The sequence below is a fragment of the Melospiza georgiana genome, chromosome 6 (genome assembly GCF_028018845.1).
Source record: "Melospiza georgiana isolate bMelGeo1 chromosome 6, bMelGeo1.pri, whole genome shotgun sequence".
Lineage (NCBI taxonomy): Eukaryota > Metazoa > Chordata > Aves > Passeriformes > Passerellidae > Melospiza > Melospiza georgiana.
In genome coordinates, this window is record NC_080435.1 from 28,071,083 (window position 1) to 28,087,119 (window position 16,037).

At 45.5% G+C, this 16,037-nt stretch overlaps 1 protein-coding gene across 1 annotated transcript in view; it reads right to left on the reverse strand.

Annotated features, from left to right (window-relative positions):
- Window positions 1–11,504, reverse strand: part of KIAA1549L (KIAA1549 like) — a 133,759-nt gene extending 122,255 nt beyond the window's left edge. Inside the window, exon 1 of the mRNA XM_058026707.1 lies at window positions 11,330–11,504. Coding sequence (XP_057882690.1) covers window positions 11,330–11,504 — 175 coding nt within the window. The remainder of the gene's footprint in view (window positions 1–11,329) is intronic.
- Window positions 11,505–16,037: the final 4,533 nt, after the last annotated feature.

Here is a 16,037-nt window from a genome sequence, read left to right on the forward strand (position 1 = left end):
GCTCTGGTGCTGCCCAAGGTGGATCCATGGAGGAGATGCTTTGAATCAATCCCTGCTGTATTCTGTAGCTCTGTCCAGCCCCTGCTCCAGGGCAGCCTGCACAGGGCACCACCAGGAGCCCCAAAAAAACAAGAGCACAGCACACAGAGCACAGTTTCCAGCATGGAAACCCCAGAAGAGCTGAAAATCTGCAGATGAACCCAAAGATCCCTGCAGCACACCTTCCCTCTGGGGCCAGGCTCAGTGTGACTGCAGGATGTGAACCCTCGGTTCCCTTGAGCAGATGAAGAGCTTCCCCTGGTTTTCCAGCTGAGGGAACTCAAAACACGAACACAAACACAAACCCCTTGCAAACGCTGAGGGACCCACAGGAGGCATTTCCTTAAGTGATTTCACTGCCTCTCTCCTCTTGAATGCTACATCCAGCAAAGACAGCTTAGCCAGTGAGCCTAAAAACACTCCTAAGAACAATTTCTAGCACACAATGGGATATGTACAGGTTGGCAAGTATTTCAAAATAATTCCCATGGCACCCCACTGGCAAAAACACACACCAGAAACCTCATTTAAATGCCACTGTATCAACACTGTCAGTATTCATTTTAGGAATAAAAATATGAATTCTTGCATAAAACTCCATTTATTCTAAAGTTTTCCATATCATATTGCCACCTCAGCCATAAGAATACACATGTATTAAACATAAAGCCTTTCTGTGATCCAAATTGAGATTATGTTCCCCTTTTAGACATGAAAATCAAAGGTGCAGTGTTAATAGCCATCAAAAGTTGTTTCCCTGAGGAGACTGTGACATCAGCTAGAATAGCAACCCTCCAGTTATTTACAAGAGCAAATGCCAATATTATCACTGGGAAAAGCACTGATACAGCAGAAGAATTCCAAGTGCTGCTCAGATGGGGCTTCCTTCATAGAGAAATAAAAGACATCACTTCTCATTCTGTAATTGCTATCTTTTTTTTTTTAACATTTCCCATGTTTAAATAGTGCTGAAGAGAAACAATGACATTGTCCTGATATTTAAAAGCCCATAAAAAGAGGAAGGTGCTCTGTGGCTAATAAATCTTCGTTTGCAGAGGCACACATTGAGTGCCTAAGAGGCAAAACCATGTTATTTCTATCAAGATGTGCTGAAACACCGAGATACACACAAAGATACTGAAAAGTGGAATTTGCTGCTCACAGCAGCTTTCAGGCACACAATTTGACTTTTTCTTAAATGGTTAAATGGTAGTTAAATGGTAGTTTAGTAGTGGGTGATATGAGGTAAGATCCATGCACTTTTCAAGTTAATTACTCCCAAACTAGATTTCCACAAAAGCCAAGGAAACAAGAGGGACCATAGAGGGACCAAACTTTCTCTAACAAGTGAAGGATGAATCAATATACTTGTCTTGACTCTCAACCAAAATATATTTGGATTTAAAAACAACAACAACAAAATAATGAGTGTGAAGACACATACACATATCACTGCATTTCTTTCTTCTTTCTGGAAAGAGAAATCAACAGTATCCAGCAGCAAGTGTGCACCACTCTGAACTCACAGCATTCCTGAAAATGAAATAAAGCTCACAGCATTCCTGAAAATGTCACACTCACACTGAGGCAGATGTCTCAGCACTGCAGTTTAACTAATGCAGGCTACTTCACACTCGGCTGTCTGGCTAACAATTATATTTACTGAAAAGACCTGCCATTTATTGAGGGGAAAAGCAGTTTTAAGAAGGCACAGACAACTCAGATACCACACTGCAGCTATTCCTTTTCCAGATAAATCCTTACTGTGTTTATTTCCATTGTGCCAGCCACTGAAGGGCTCAAGAGATGAGCAGTACAACTTGCTGGGCACCTTAAAATGGAAATTTCAGTCGGTTTAAGCCTGCACTTCAGGGGAGCATCTTCTACACTTGATGTTCTCCATACTAGTCTCACCTTTTTCCTTGGTCATTATTGTAGAACAAACAAGAAAAATCCTGAAAACCTTCTGAAAACCTCTCCTAACCCAGGTTAGACCTAAGTAGTCATTAAACACCCAAGCACTTTAATTCACCACCAATTCAGTGAATCTAGCCTGGATACAATGTTAAGAATTCTGCTCTGTGTGCACAAGTAGATGGCATTGATTTCAGCAATAATTGCCTAGAAAGACAATTTTAGAACCAAATTAGCAGTTAAATAATTGTAGGAATTATACAGAGGGATTTCTTTGATTGGACAGTTGCAATAATAGCTGCAGAAATCTGTCCTACACAGACTCTGCAAAATGTGCTACATTATTGTAGCCTAAAGTTAATATTGTTGAAAACACACTGAATTCTGAGAACAGAAGCTCCTGCAAGATTATGTCTTTGGGGTGACTTTAATTATCTGCATTAAACTGGAAATATTAGCTATATTTAAATATCTGATAAACCTTGACTATTGTACATATTATCTCACTCCTGCTGCCATTATCTATTACTTTTAATTCTGATTTTTTTTTTTTAGAGAACCCACAGAGCCCATGCAGCAGGAATGAGTGTTCTGCAGCATGTTGGAGGGCTGGAGTGTAATTTCAGATAAGCATAAATGTGCTTCCCTTCCAGCATCCCAAGGCTTTCATTAATTGCAGAGGCTGACTTGGGGCCTTTTGGAGGACAAAAAGGAGATTAATATCAAGATGCCATTGGTCTCCTACCCAGGGCACCAAGGCCCATGCTGCAAAACAGAGAAAAAAAGCTACCACAAAACAAATTAAACTATCACAAAAGGAAGAGCCCTACAGCCAGAGGGAGAGGGAAGCATCACTGACTGGTCTGGAATAAGGGTTTTTTTGTTGGGTTTTTTCCTCAATTGTTGATTGTCTCCTTATTGCTAGTGCCAGGAGACAAAGCAAACAAAGAACAGTGTTTACCTTTGTTCTCTAATATTGTGGCATTTAAACAGGGTAAAGGCAAACTATCAAATAGAGATTTTGATATTGATGACAATGATAGACTGGATTAGCAGAGAAAGGATTTGATTGATCATGGAACAAAAAGAAGATGGAATAATTAATGCCCAGGATTGAATTTTTATGGACAATCAGCCCCTTTAAATTCATTTTACATTTCTACCAGACTAAATTTTTGATCTAGCATTCTTAAATTTCAGGCAAGCATCTGACTTTATATCTCCCATTTTGATGAATAAAACATAAAATTGATACAGTGCCTATGCAACAGACTCTAAATGATTAAATTGAGCAGCAGTGCTTTTAATAGACTCACGTGGGGACTGATCCACAGCCTTGCAGCCAACATTCCTGTCAGGGGGAAGTCAAAACTCTCTGATAAAAGCTCCCAGATGACGGGTGGGGAGGTGAGCAACAACAAGGTCCAACAGATGCAGCCAAGGACCAGAGCACACAAGTGGAAACAAGGGCTGGAGAGCAATGTGACTCTCAGGGTGGGAGGGTCACAGGGGGCAGCAGGGACGGAGGGCTGGGGCTGCTGAGCAGCCTCCTTGAGAAGCACTTGGGCTGCAGGGCCATTTATCTTGCTTCTCTCAATTACAGAGTCTGCAGAGCAGGCTTGTTCCAAAAGAAAAAAAAAGCCACAAAAAAAAAAAAAGTAAGTCTTGGAAGCAGAGATGAATAATCTGCTCAATGGGCAGCACTACAGCAGTGGCCTTAATTCAACTTTTACACGTGGAGAGATCAGCACTACAACAAAAACTTGCATTACACCTGACTGGGGACACCAGGCCTCGGAGGCTGCAGCTCCAGAGGGACCCCAGGCTGGAAACATCTCCAAGAGGAGGCACCAGGATGGAGAAAGGGATGGGAAATAACCTTTAAATAACCTTTGATGGAACCCTCTGGGAGCTCAAAGCAACAGGCCAGGCTTGACCACATCAGCCACTAAAGCTCGCGGCTCATGCGATTCAGAAGGCAAATTTGGCTCACCAGTGGCTCCTTTGTGACCTAAATGCCTGGAAATGTTTCACCAGAAAATGTTTTCCTGTGTTCTGTACTCCTTCTTATGGCCAGCCAGCACCCTTCTCCAGCCTGCACTTCTTTATTCTTTTGCACTTCTTTATTCTTTTGGATTTGGGATTACTGGAGGAAAATCTCCACGTGCTCAGGAGTAACCCCAGCTGGTCAGCAGCATTTTTGTACTCCCAGTAAAACAAAGGTTTTACTGCACTCAGTACAACACAAAGAGCTCTTGGTAGGTGATAATCTGGTGAAATTCCTTTTGATAATAACTCACTATAACTCACTGTTTTCCTTTTGAAAATAACTCACTAGCTTCATGTTATTTACCATAAAATTCATGATCTTTTTATGGTGTTTCAATGGCCTAAAGAAAGGTGTACATAGAACACATTTTAGATACCAAATCTTGCACAGGGAAACACACTGACAAATTCAGGAGGCTGGAGCTTTGAAAACATCCCTGTTGTATCCACTATGAGAGCTCTTGGCTGTTTCTGGACTGACAGCCAACAGCACACAAGATTTTTTCAAGTCTAATTTTATGTGTATTTAATTCAGCAGCTACACACAGAAAAAAAAAAAAAAAAAAAAAAAAAAAAACAGGAAAAAAAAATGTAAACCCCAATGAAACCGACCAAATAAACAAAGAAAACCACACATCAGGGTTTGAGAACTTTCAGAACTGGTGAGCACCAGAAGATTCAGACAAACCTGTCAGAGAATACTGGACAGCTACAACAATCAAACCTGCAGCAGTCCTAAAAACATTCAGCCAAGACCACAGGATCACAGAAGTACTTTAAAGTCACAATATTGTGGAAGGCCAGACCAGAAAATGCTAAATTTAACCAAAACCATCTGTTTCAAGAGTTTTGAAAACTACCCCTAAAATTTCTCATCAAAGACAATGACAGAAAACTGTCCTGATTAGCCACAACCCCTACAAAAATCCAATTTTTCACTACTGACACATTCATCTGCCAAAGCTACTCATCAGATTAAAAGAAAGCTACACAAAAGAAGAACTCATCAAGTCTGTAATGGTTTCCTTTAAATCACTTTTTCAGAACTTGAGTGACAAAGAACATCACATAAGCAAAATAATTTTCACTATTTTCAAAACAAAGAGCAACTATCTGGTAAGAAACTGCTTCCTCAGGCAAACTTCCATATTCCAACTCTTTTCTTACCATTTTTACATCAGTTGCCAAAATATCATGCTGGTGTCAGTTACTTCATTGTATGAGAAACAGCACAGAAAACCAACACGTATTTGTTTCCCATTCCTTTGGAACCTGGGGTGGGTTTTTTTTTGACATTTTAATTTCCATGCATTTAGCCTTTTTCTTGTCTTGGTAACACTTAAAAATCAGTCTCTCGGCCTTGTGAATGATGTGCATTTGTGCACCAATCTCATGTTGGCCCAGCTAGGAATGCCACCAGGTTTAATTTACAGAATCCATACCTCTCAAAGGCAGGGCACCAATTTCCTCAAAGCCTCCTCACACCTTTCCAGCTGTAGACACTGCAGTGAGACCATCACATCCCTGGGCAGCAGAGTGGTGCAGGACACCTCTGCTGCTTATTTTTATTATTGTTTATGTGTATTATTATTACCTGGGATTACAGATGGGCGGCAACTCACAGCAGCTCCCTGCAGGAAGGTTTTCGCCCTTTCACCCATCTGCAGGAGCACCGAGGAAAGCACAGCCCAGAGGGTGTCTCAGCAAAAAGGCTTTCCCATAGAGCAGCCAAAACCCCTTTCCAGCCATTACAAGGAAAATGCAGGCACATGAGGGCAATTCAGGAGAAATTTCAGAAGATGAGCTGCAGCTGCTCCCCTGCTGATGCACCACACCTGAGGATAACACCTGAAAATTGTCAACCCAGACTGGGGCTGGGTGTTTACAGCCCTACCCTGAGTTTGCTGCCATTTCTCCCACCTCCTCCTCCCATTCAGAGAGGATCAGTTCCCTAAAAAGGTTGCTAACAGGTGATAAAATGACAGACAAGGTGTTGTGGACAGTTTCTCACTCCACAGCAAAGCACGGTGGAGAAATCCTGGAAAGGGCACTGTCTTGAGTCTGAGGTTTTATTGTTTTCCTCTTTCATTTTTCCTTTTTTCTTTCTGCTCTCAGAATGCAGAAAAGTATTTCTTCTGATTTAACCTCCAGATCAAGTAGAAATGTGTGTTACATTTTGCTATATGTGCTGTATATACCTCCAAAAAGTAATCATGATTTAAATATATTATTCATATTAATTATACGTTGTATAATATTGCATTAAAATGTAGAACTATATATTATATAATTAATTATATATCTAGTTAATATCTAATATAATATAACATCACATAACATAATATATAATATATAATATATAATATATAATATATAATATACAATATATAATATACAATAATATATTATGTATAATATAATTAATCTTTATATATTATTCTATACTATATCTAGAATAATATATATAATTAATTATATTATATATATTATATATTGTAGATTAATATCTAATTAATATATTCTAGATATTATGATTCTAGATTAATCATATATTCTAGATTAATATCTAGTTAATATATATTAACTAGATATTATATATTATATGATATCTAGTTATATATTCTAGATTATATATCTAGAATATATAACTAGATATATATTCTAGATATATAATATATATTATATTAAATATTATATATTCTAGATTAATATCTAGATTATATAACTAGATATATAATATATTATATATCTAGTTATATATTCTAGATTATATATCTAGAATATATAACTAGATATATATTCTAGATATATAATATATATTATCTTCTATATTATATATTCTAGATTAATATCTAGTTAATATCTATTAAATACCCTCACTGGGAGTTTTCCTGTGTGCTGTTTGAGCTGAGAAATGCCCTGTGCAAAGCCCCTCAGTGCTATCCCACCTTGCTGGCTTAGCAGTAAAAGGCAGGCCAGTTCAGAAAGCACAGCAGCTCCACCACTGGACTCAGCAGAATGGAGTGAGAACAGTAAATAACCACCAAAATCCTTATTTCTTTTTTTAATGAAATGTTGACATGTTTGGACATTGAATGAAATTAATCTGCAAACACTCCCGATATTTACCAGCAGCAGAAACAACCTTTCCCACACGACTAAGAAAATACCATAAACAGAAATTTATTCACAGTCCCTTTCCTCTTGTTCATTGGCCTGACCTCAAGCAAGTGTGAAATGTTTAAAAAAAACAGCCCAGTGAAGACTAGGAACATGCAATACACTCCTGGGCAAGTTAACACGTCAGAAAATAGGATTTAAAAGTCCCTTTACCATAAAGAGCCAATCAGCATTCCCTACAGGAAAAACATGAACACCCTTCCATCTACTCTGAGCTACTTGCTTGTCTTCATCTATGGAGAACATCAGGAAACATCTATGGAGCTTCATCAGAAGGGTTTCGGTGTGTATGAATTTAGAACATTCTCTGGCTGTATGGATAGAGTTATTTACTGTCAGCTAATTATTCATCATCAGCTCAGATCCAGGAATGCAGTGGCAGAGGGTAACTCATGGCTGGAGGGTCTGTGCCAAGCACATCCATGAAAACCTCAAATCCTGCCAAAGAGGCACCTTCCTGAGTGCCCCTGGCAGCCCATTTCCAGCCCTTGCTGCAGATCCCTGATGATTTGACTAAAATGAGGCAGAACTGGGGCTTTTCACTGCTCTTTCACAGGGCACCCGAGGTGTCTGCACGCATTTTGCTCTCTTGGAGTGATCAGAACATTGAAAGAGCAACATGACCAGTCTGAGACTACTGATCTTGCAAAATGCTGGACTGGGAACTGTGGAGAGCGACCACAGGAGATGGAGGGTGCCTTTTCCTCTGTCCTCATCCTTTTCCTGTGTCCTCATCCTTCTCCTATGTCCTCATCCTTTTCCTATGTCCTTATCCTTCACCTATGTGTTCATCCTTTTCCTGTGTCCTCATCCCTTTCCCATGTCCTCATCCTTTTCCATGTTCTCATCCTTTTCCCGTGTCCTCATCCTTTTCCCATGTCCTCATCCTTTTCCTGTGTCCTCATCCTTTTCCCATGTCCTCATCCTTTTCCTGTGTTCTCATCCTTTTCCTATGTCTTCATCCTTTTTCCATGTCCTCGTCCTTTTCCTGAGTCCTTATCCTTCTCCTATGTGTTCATCCTTTTCCTGTGTCCTCATCCTTCTCCTGTGTCCTTTTCCCTTTCCACAGAGCTGGATCTAGGGAAGGACTGGTGCCCCATGTGCTCACAGCCCTTGGGCAGTGAGGACAGCAGCCCACGCACTCCCAGATGCACCAATTCTGGTGGTTTTTGGGCAGTTTCAGGAGCTGCCATCCATCGGGAGCTGTGGCCTGTGGGAGGTGGCTCTGGCAATTCAGCAGCTGGCACAGAGCACTCTGTGAGTTGTTCAATCACAGCTCCAGCTGGGAGAAGCAGCCCTGGCGCTGGAGGTGTCCTTATTGTTTGTGAAATCATTGTTAATTAAGGTGAGATCTCGCTGTGCTGGTGCTCAGCCAGCACAGGGGGAAATGGACCTTTCCCTGACAAGTTTATCACTCAAGCAGCCTCCACGAGCAAGCAGAAAGGGTGATTCAAAATGTAAAAGGTTTGGTTTATTGTTTCTGAAAACTTTATTTCCACAGGCCCCCCACTGCAGTGCCTCTGATTAGCTGATCAATCTCACGAGCAGCACAAGCATGAGCAATGTGCCTTTCCCTCTGCTTTACCCAAACCATGGTGACACTGGCTGAGAGATGCTCCAGCAACACCAGATCAGCTTTCAACAGCTGCCATTCCAACCTGTGCCCTTCTTCTTCTTCTTCTCCCAGGGAAAATGGCTCTTGGTCACTGGTTGGAGTCAGCCCAAACCCTCAGATTCCCTCCCTCCATTTCTGGTGCTTTACTTTTTTTCTTTCTTGACAGATTATGTTCAGTTTGACCTCATTTTTGCCCTGGCCATTCTGTAATCCTGATTTATGGTGGGCAATGTAACCTTGTTTTCAACCTGAACTCAAGCAGTGATCCTGGGGTCCTGACACACTGTGGAAATTAATTATTGACTCTGCATGTCACTGGGCAGTACAGCATGCACCCAGCTAAAGGAGCATGAAATACCTGCAAAACTACAAATAAAACTCCTCATCTGGTTTCTGAAACCTAATCACTCTGTAGTCCATGGTGAAAGTGTCCCAGGGCACTGAGCCCCCCCTCATACAGAGATAACTAATGTCTCTGAGCCCAACAGCTTGAATGCTCATCCTGCCAGGATCTCACTTTGAGGAGATTGTTGCCCTTTGTGTTCAATTTTTTGTTAAAGTCCAAGGAAATATGGTTGATCTCAGAGATCAGGAAAAATTTGAGTTGTCTCCTGAAGCAGCAGCAGCACCAGACTCAAACAGGTTTTCCCCTCCATGCTCCTGGTCCACTGCTTTGTCTTCACACGCTGCAATGCTGTACACAAACCCAAAAGAAGACTGGAGCATTTACCCACGAGTGTGTGCATCTGTACAGACAGAATTCACCCAGAGAGGCAAACACTGCCCAGAGGAGGAAGCTGGAGTAGAAATGGTGCATGACAAGTGCTGCTCCCAGTGTTTGCTGCATCCTCCATCACCACTTGGACCCCATGGCAGTAGATCAGATCTATCAATCACACACATTCCTGTAGTCATGACCAAAATGAGTAAAACCACTTTTGCTTAAAAGAAATCCAGGCCTGGGCTGCTCTTTATAAACATTCCTAGGCACAAATTACGTTCTTGACTGAAAATTTGGCTCTACCACATTTTGCTCCTGACTTCAACGGGAGGCAGCACTGCATGTGCTCTGGAAGGCAGAGCTTTCAAGGTTAATTGACATCCAATTAATGCAGCTCAGCAACCATATCTAGTGATCAACACAGAACAGGAATAGTAAAGTTTTATTTGCAATTTCAGCTGCAAAGCTCAAAGCCATCAAATATAACAAATTATGTTTAGTATCTCAGTGTAACTACCCAATAATCTGAAATTCCCAAGCAAAGCCTATCAGTGACAGTATTTTCCACTGTGTGGTCTGTGTACACTGTGATGATGCACTTTGGCTTGGTGCTGTTGTTGCTTCTCACCCCTTTTTCTCTTTTCCAAGCTGTTTGGCTATGAGATACCTACAAATACAGAGTTTTCTTCACTTACAAATGAGATCATGGCTGTGCCATAAATACACGCAGACCACAAAGGAAGAAACAGAATATTATTAATATTAATTAATATTATTTAATCCTGCTCCTGAATCTCATCCTGGAGTGTGGAGAGGTGTCTTGTTGCATTGTCAGAAACACCTCAGCTCTGAAAGCCTGGCTGCCTCCAAGGGAAGGAGCACATCTCATAACTCAGGTGTGGTGCGAGAGATCCTGAGAAATCCAGACTGATTTGACAAGCAAAGGTAAAAAATCAGCCATTGCTCTGATCATTGTGTCACAGAGGTAAATCAGACTGTGGCATTTACATGCCCAGCACAAGTAATGCAGAGAGAGGCAGTGTTCCACCAACCTACAACCTGCAGATGACAAACCTTATTATGTTATGGCTGTAAAACTGACACCAACGGCATACAATTACTGAACATTCCTGTTAACAGCTTCCAAATGTGGACTCACACACCTAGCCCTTTCTTAAACCATTGGAATAATCTAGCCCTATATCAATTTTAGCCTCTTTTAGCATAGCCTCGGGATTATATTTGGCATCTCGATCTGGCACATACAATAACTGCCAGCAACAGTAACCATTTCTGCATTGAGGTCACCGAGAAGTCTGGAGAGCACAGGACACTGCCCGGCTCAAAAAGTCCAGAGAAACGGGGGAAAAAAATAACCCAGAAATTGTCGGAGCTTGCTTTCAGCTGCATTTGAGATTTTCGCTCAGATCTCAGCACAGCTTGCCCTCTGCTAACCCCTCCTTATCTCCCCCTCCTCCCCTCACACACACACAGAGAACCACCAGAATCGATTTAACAAAAGCCTCTGCCCGTGCAAGGAGCGAGGATCCCGTCCCATCGGGAATGCGCCAGGCAGCGCTGGCTGTCTCGGGGAAAGGCGCAAACCCCGAGCAGCATCCCCGGCGCACAGAGCGCCTCGCTAGGAACGGGATGCGGCAGACAAAGAGCAGGCGGTACCGGGCACGCTTCGCCTTCTCCCGCATCCCTCCGGCACGGGCTGGGCTGGCTCCCGGTGCGGGCGATGCTGCTCGGAGCATCTCCCGCGCATCTCCCGCGCCGCTGCTGCCGCTGCTGCCGCTGCCGCTGCTTACCGGGCTGGGCGCGGGCGCTCGGCGGTCCGGCCGCGCTCAGGGCCAGGAGCAGCAGCACGGCCGGGCCCGCTCCTCCTCCTCCTCCTCCTCCTCCTCCTCCTGCTGCTGCTGCTGCTCGTCCCGCGGGCCGGGCGCTGCGCGGGGGCGCTGGGCCGGGCGCTGCCGCCCGCCGCATCCCCGCGCCTGGCACGGCCGCGCTCAGCGGGCAGCGCTGCCCATGGCCGGCCGGGCTCTGGAGCGGCGGCTCCGCAGGCGGGCGGCGGCCGAGGGGGCGGAGCGGGGGCCCCGCATGCCGCCCGCGGGGCTCTGCCCGCCCAGCGCCGCCCGGCCCGGCTGCTGGGGAACCGAGCTGCACCCGCCCAGCCAGCCAGACACCCACAAAGGGCTCTAGCGCCGGCCCCGCTCCCCGCCCTCCGAGCGTGGGGAGGCGGGGGAGGGGGCGGCGCTGCCGGGGCCGCCCGCCGGGAGCCCTCCGCAGCCCCCGGGGCCGAGGAGCGGCTCCCGGGGATGGGGCACTGGGTCCCGGGGATGGGGCACTGGGTCCCGGGACGGGGCACTCGGTACCGGGATGGGGCACTGGGTCCCGGGATGGGGTACTGGGTTCGGGGATGAGGCACTGGGTCCTAGGGATGGGGCATAGTGTCCCGGGGATGGGGCACTGGGTCCCGGGGATGGGGCATAGTGTCCCGGAGATGGGGCACTGGGTCCTGGGGATGTGTCACTCGGTCCCGGGATGGGGCACTGGGTCCTGGCCCGTGCCCGGCCGATACCGGCTCCCGGGGATGGGTCACTCGGTCCTGGGGATGTGTCTCTGGGTCTCGGGCATGTGTCACTCGTTATCCCGGCCCGTGCCCGGCTGACAGTGGCTTTCGGGATGTGTCACTCGGTCCCGGGGATGTGTCACTCGTTATCCCGGCCCATGCCCGGCCGACAGCGGCTCTCGGGGATGTGCCACCTCCCCGTGTGCTCCGCACCACCTTTGGGTGCAAGCGGCGGTGCTGCGACACGGCCAGGCTGGAAGTGACTCTGTGCTCGCTGATGTCCCGAGCTGGGAGTGGCCGGGCCGGGACATCTCCAAAGATGTCCCTCGTTATCGCAGGCACAGCAGCCAGCACCTCCTCCCGGCAAAGCAGCCCGAGCAGCCCTGGCAGCATTTCTGCGAGTGCAGCAGCAGCTCTGGGGATAAAGGAGCTCGAGGGTAGCCCAGGAGGTGACCAAAGTGGCAGCTGCGTGCTCAGCCAGCCGCTGTGCACAAACACAGGAGAGCTTTTCTCTGATCGCTCCATCGCTCCCTGCCTGGCCGGGATGGGGTTCAGACACCCAGGCTCGCAGGGAAGCTCCAGGACAGAGAGGATCCCCACTGTTTTGCTTTAGGGTACAACACGAAGGGCACGGGATGTGCTCTGGACAGCAGAGGGCACGGTCACACCCGGCACTGGGCGCTCCATTTAGCGTTTTCTCCAAGTCTTGTTTGCAGCAGAAGCAGCGGGAATTCCTTATCCTGGCATCGTCTCTTTGCTGAACTCTTTCCCGGTCCCAGCCCGCGCCTGCTTCTGGGTGATGGTGGGAGGAGGAGCAGTGCAAGGGCGGCTTTGGGGCACAGCTCCAGGAGCCCCAGAGCTGCTCCTGACAGGCTGCAGCATTGCTTACACGCAGGAAAGCCGCCCCAGCCTCCCAGGAACTCTGCTCTGATGGAAGTTGTCGTGCTGAGAAATTCTTAGAAGTCAGGTTTGAGGGCGAGCAAACCTCAGCATGGGCCAGCCGCAGCTTGACACCCGGGTACCCAGGCGCTGGCAGCATCCACAGCCCTGACAACCCATAATTACACATTTATCTGACTGGTGTCACCAAAGCAATTATGCTGTCCCATTTCCACCGCTTTGCTTTTCCCCCCCAAATCACTAATTCATTCCGTGCAAAATTAGCTTCTCCTTGATGAGTGCCAGCGATTATCCGGAGCAAAGATGGCAGTTTGTGATTATTATTATTATTATAGGGAAATGGAGCTTGCTCATCACTCTGCTCAATCCAGGGCCAGCACGTTTAGTACGGGGCCCTCTGCTGGCACAAACCTCATTTCATCGTTCTCCTATTTTTCTAGGTTTTGACAGAACTCGACTTTGTAATAGAGCCATCAATAAGTTAATTTTCACAGTACTTTTTTCAGTCTAGCTCTCAAGCATTATGGTTTTCTCTTCATTTTCCATTACAGGGTGTGTGTGCATGTATTATGTAGAAAATACAAGTAGCAGATTGAGTTATTTCAAAGGATTTTAAAAATATGTATTTTCCAGAATGAGGAATGGATCTTACACAGCTAGTGAAAAAACACTGGGGTTTTACCAAACAACTGTAATTAGCTACTTCCTAAATTTAATTTTTCTAATCCTCTTTGGGTTGTTTTTTGTTTTTTTTTTCCAGATCCAAAATTGCATTGCTTGCACTAGACCTACTGCAGCATCCCAAATCTTGCTTCTTCTTATGAGGGATCCCATAAGATGAGGATTTCGTTCATGGATGAGAAGTGACTGTGGCCAGGCACTGACACTTGAAAATGAAAAAATGAAAACTCAAGCACAGAATGGAGTCCAGCCTCCAGGCACCTCTGCCAAGATGCTCCCACCCTGCCATTTCAGGCTCTAAGGAGAAGAATCCATCCAAATGTGTACTTCATCCCCTCAGCATAAAGCTTTATTATTCTAACAAAACATACTCAGTGCTGTTCCCCACGACAAGGGCAGATAGAATTATCTGAACCTGCTTAGAGCACAAACCCACCCCTCCCGAGAGAGAAAATGCAACTTCCTTCCTACAGGTGGGAGGCAGGAAGACCTAATTAACATTAATCACCCTCAAACCTTCCCCATGACTTAATGAGCCTTCCTGCACAGCAGGGCAGGAGAGGCAGGAGGGGCTGCAGCCTTTTCCTGGTGCTCCCAGAGCTCTGCCCTGCTCACACAGCACCTGATGAACCTTTCCCTCTCCAGTGGGGAGCAGCACTGCCCACAGCCCTCCCAAAACTTCCACTTGTGCTGCCTCAGCCCCCTGCAGGAGCCTGACAGCATGCATGAGCTGCAGGGCTGAGTGTGACTCCACAGGCCCAGCTGAAAAGCCAGGCTCATTCACTGAACCTCTCAGTCCTGCATGTGACAGCCCCATTGACTCTGGAAGGTTATTCTTGAATGAATTTGCCGTCTTCACTGCAGTACAAACATGTACTTTGCATTTAGTGACAGGGAAAATACCCAATTTCAAAGCAGTGTTTGTCATCCTGAAGACAGTTAAAGAGGAAGGTGACTTACACATAACTCCCTGTGCACAGGATGGGAAAGAACACAGGGGATAGTTGGACATCATTACTAACAGAAAGCAAGAACAGAAAGGACTTCACAGGCAGAGAATTCACTTTGAAAGGCTCAGGCTGCATTTCCTTCTTTGTTAGATGTTGCCAGAAGTGAGAGCGTGAAACGCACCGAGCCAGAGGCCCTGTCTGCTATGGGAAAAGTGGGATCTAGACACCAACATGCATTTAAAAGTCAACAGTACACGAGGCTAGCTGTAAAGAAGGGAAAGGAAGCAGGTTTTGAAGCCACAGGTGTCTGCAGAATTTGGACAGAGGCGTTTACACATCACCTGAGGCACAGAGCTGCAGGAAAAGCTTTGCAGACGCTGTGACAGATCCACATCAGCAGGATCTGATCCTCATCACATCTTAGCAAATCTCATCTGATTCTTACATTTAGCATTCTGTCAACTCTGAACTATTCTGACATCAAAAACACACTGCACTGTCATTTCAGCCTTTCACGTTTCATTTCTGACTGACCCTAAAACACAGTGCTGTGACGCTGTTCACAGGGGCTCTTAGATGAAGTAAGAGATGAAGATCTGACTCCATGTTTCAGAAAGCTTAATTTGTTATTTTATGATGAATATTTTATTAAGGCTATACTAAAAGAATAGAAGAAATGGTTTCATCAGAAGGCTAGCTAAGAATAGAAAAGAATGATAACAAAGCTTCTGTCTCGGACAGAGAGTCCAAGCCAGCTGACTGTGATTGACCATTAATTAGGAACATCCAAAATGAGCCAATCACAGATGCACCTGTTGCATTCCACAGCAGCAGATAATGTTTACATTTTGCAAATTTACATTATGTCCCTGAGGCCTCTCAGCTTCTCAGGAGGAAAAATCCTAAGGAAAGGATTTTTCATAAAAGATGTCTGCAAGACAGTGCCAGGCACAGAAACCCCCACCCAGCCACGAGGTTTAGGAAGCACTGCACCCCCAGGGCAGAGTGAGCACATTTGGCTGACAACAGCAGGGCCAAATGTGCCTTCCATGGATGTCTGGTCCATAGCAGGTGGCCATCTGGAGGCACTGACCGCGTGGGGCCATCTGTGGCAGCAGCAGCAGCTGCCACCAGCTTGGCACAAAGCTCAGCAGCAGCGAGGTGTCTGCTGCTATCTGGGCCACATCACCTTCCTCTGAGCCTGTCAAAGTGGGACATCCAGAACAAAGAGCCTTCGAGGTGTGGCTGCACTGAAGATGGATTCTCAAGACCCTCTGAAGCAAGCTAATAAAATTTAAAATTTCAAAAAGAAGCTCAGTTGAATGATCACATCAGAATTTTAGAGCCCTCTCAATTAATTTTCATCATCTTTGCCTTCGTGTAACACAGCAACAAAATAAAAGCCACCACAAGTCA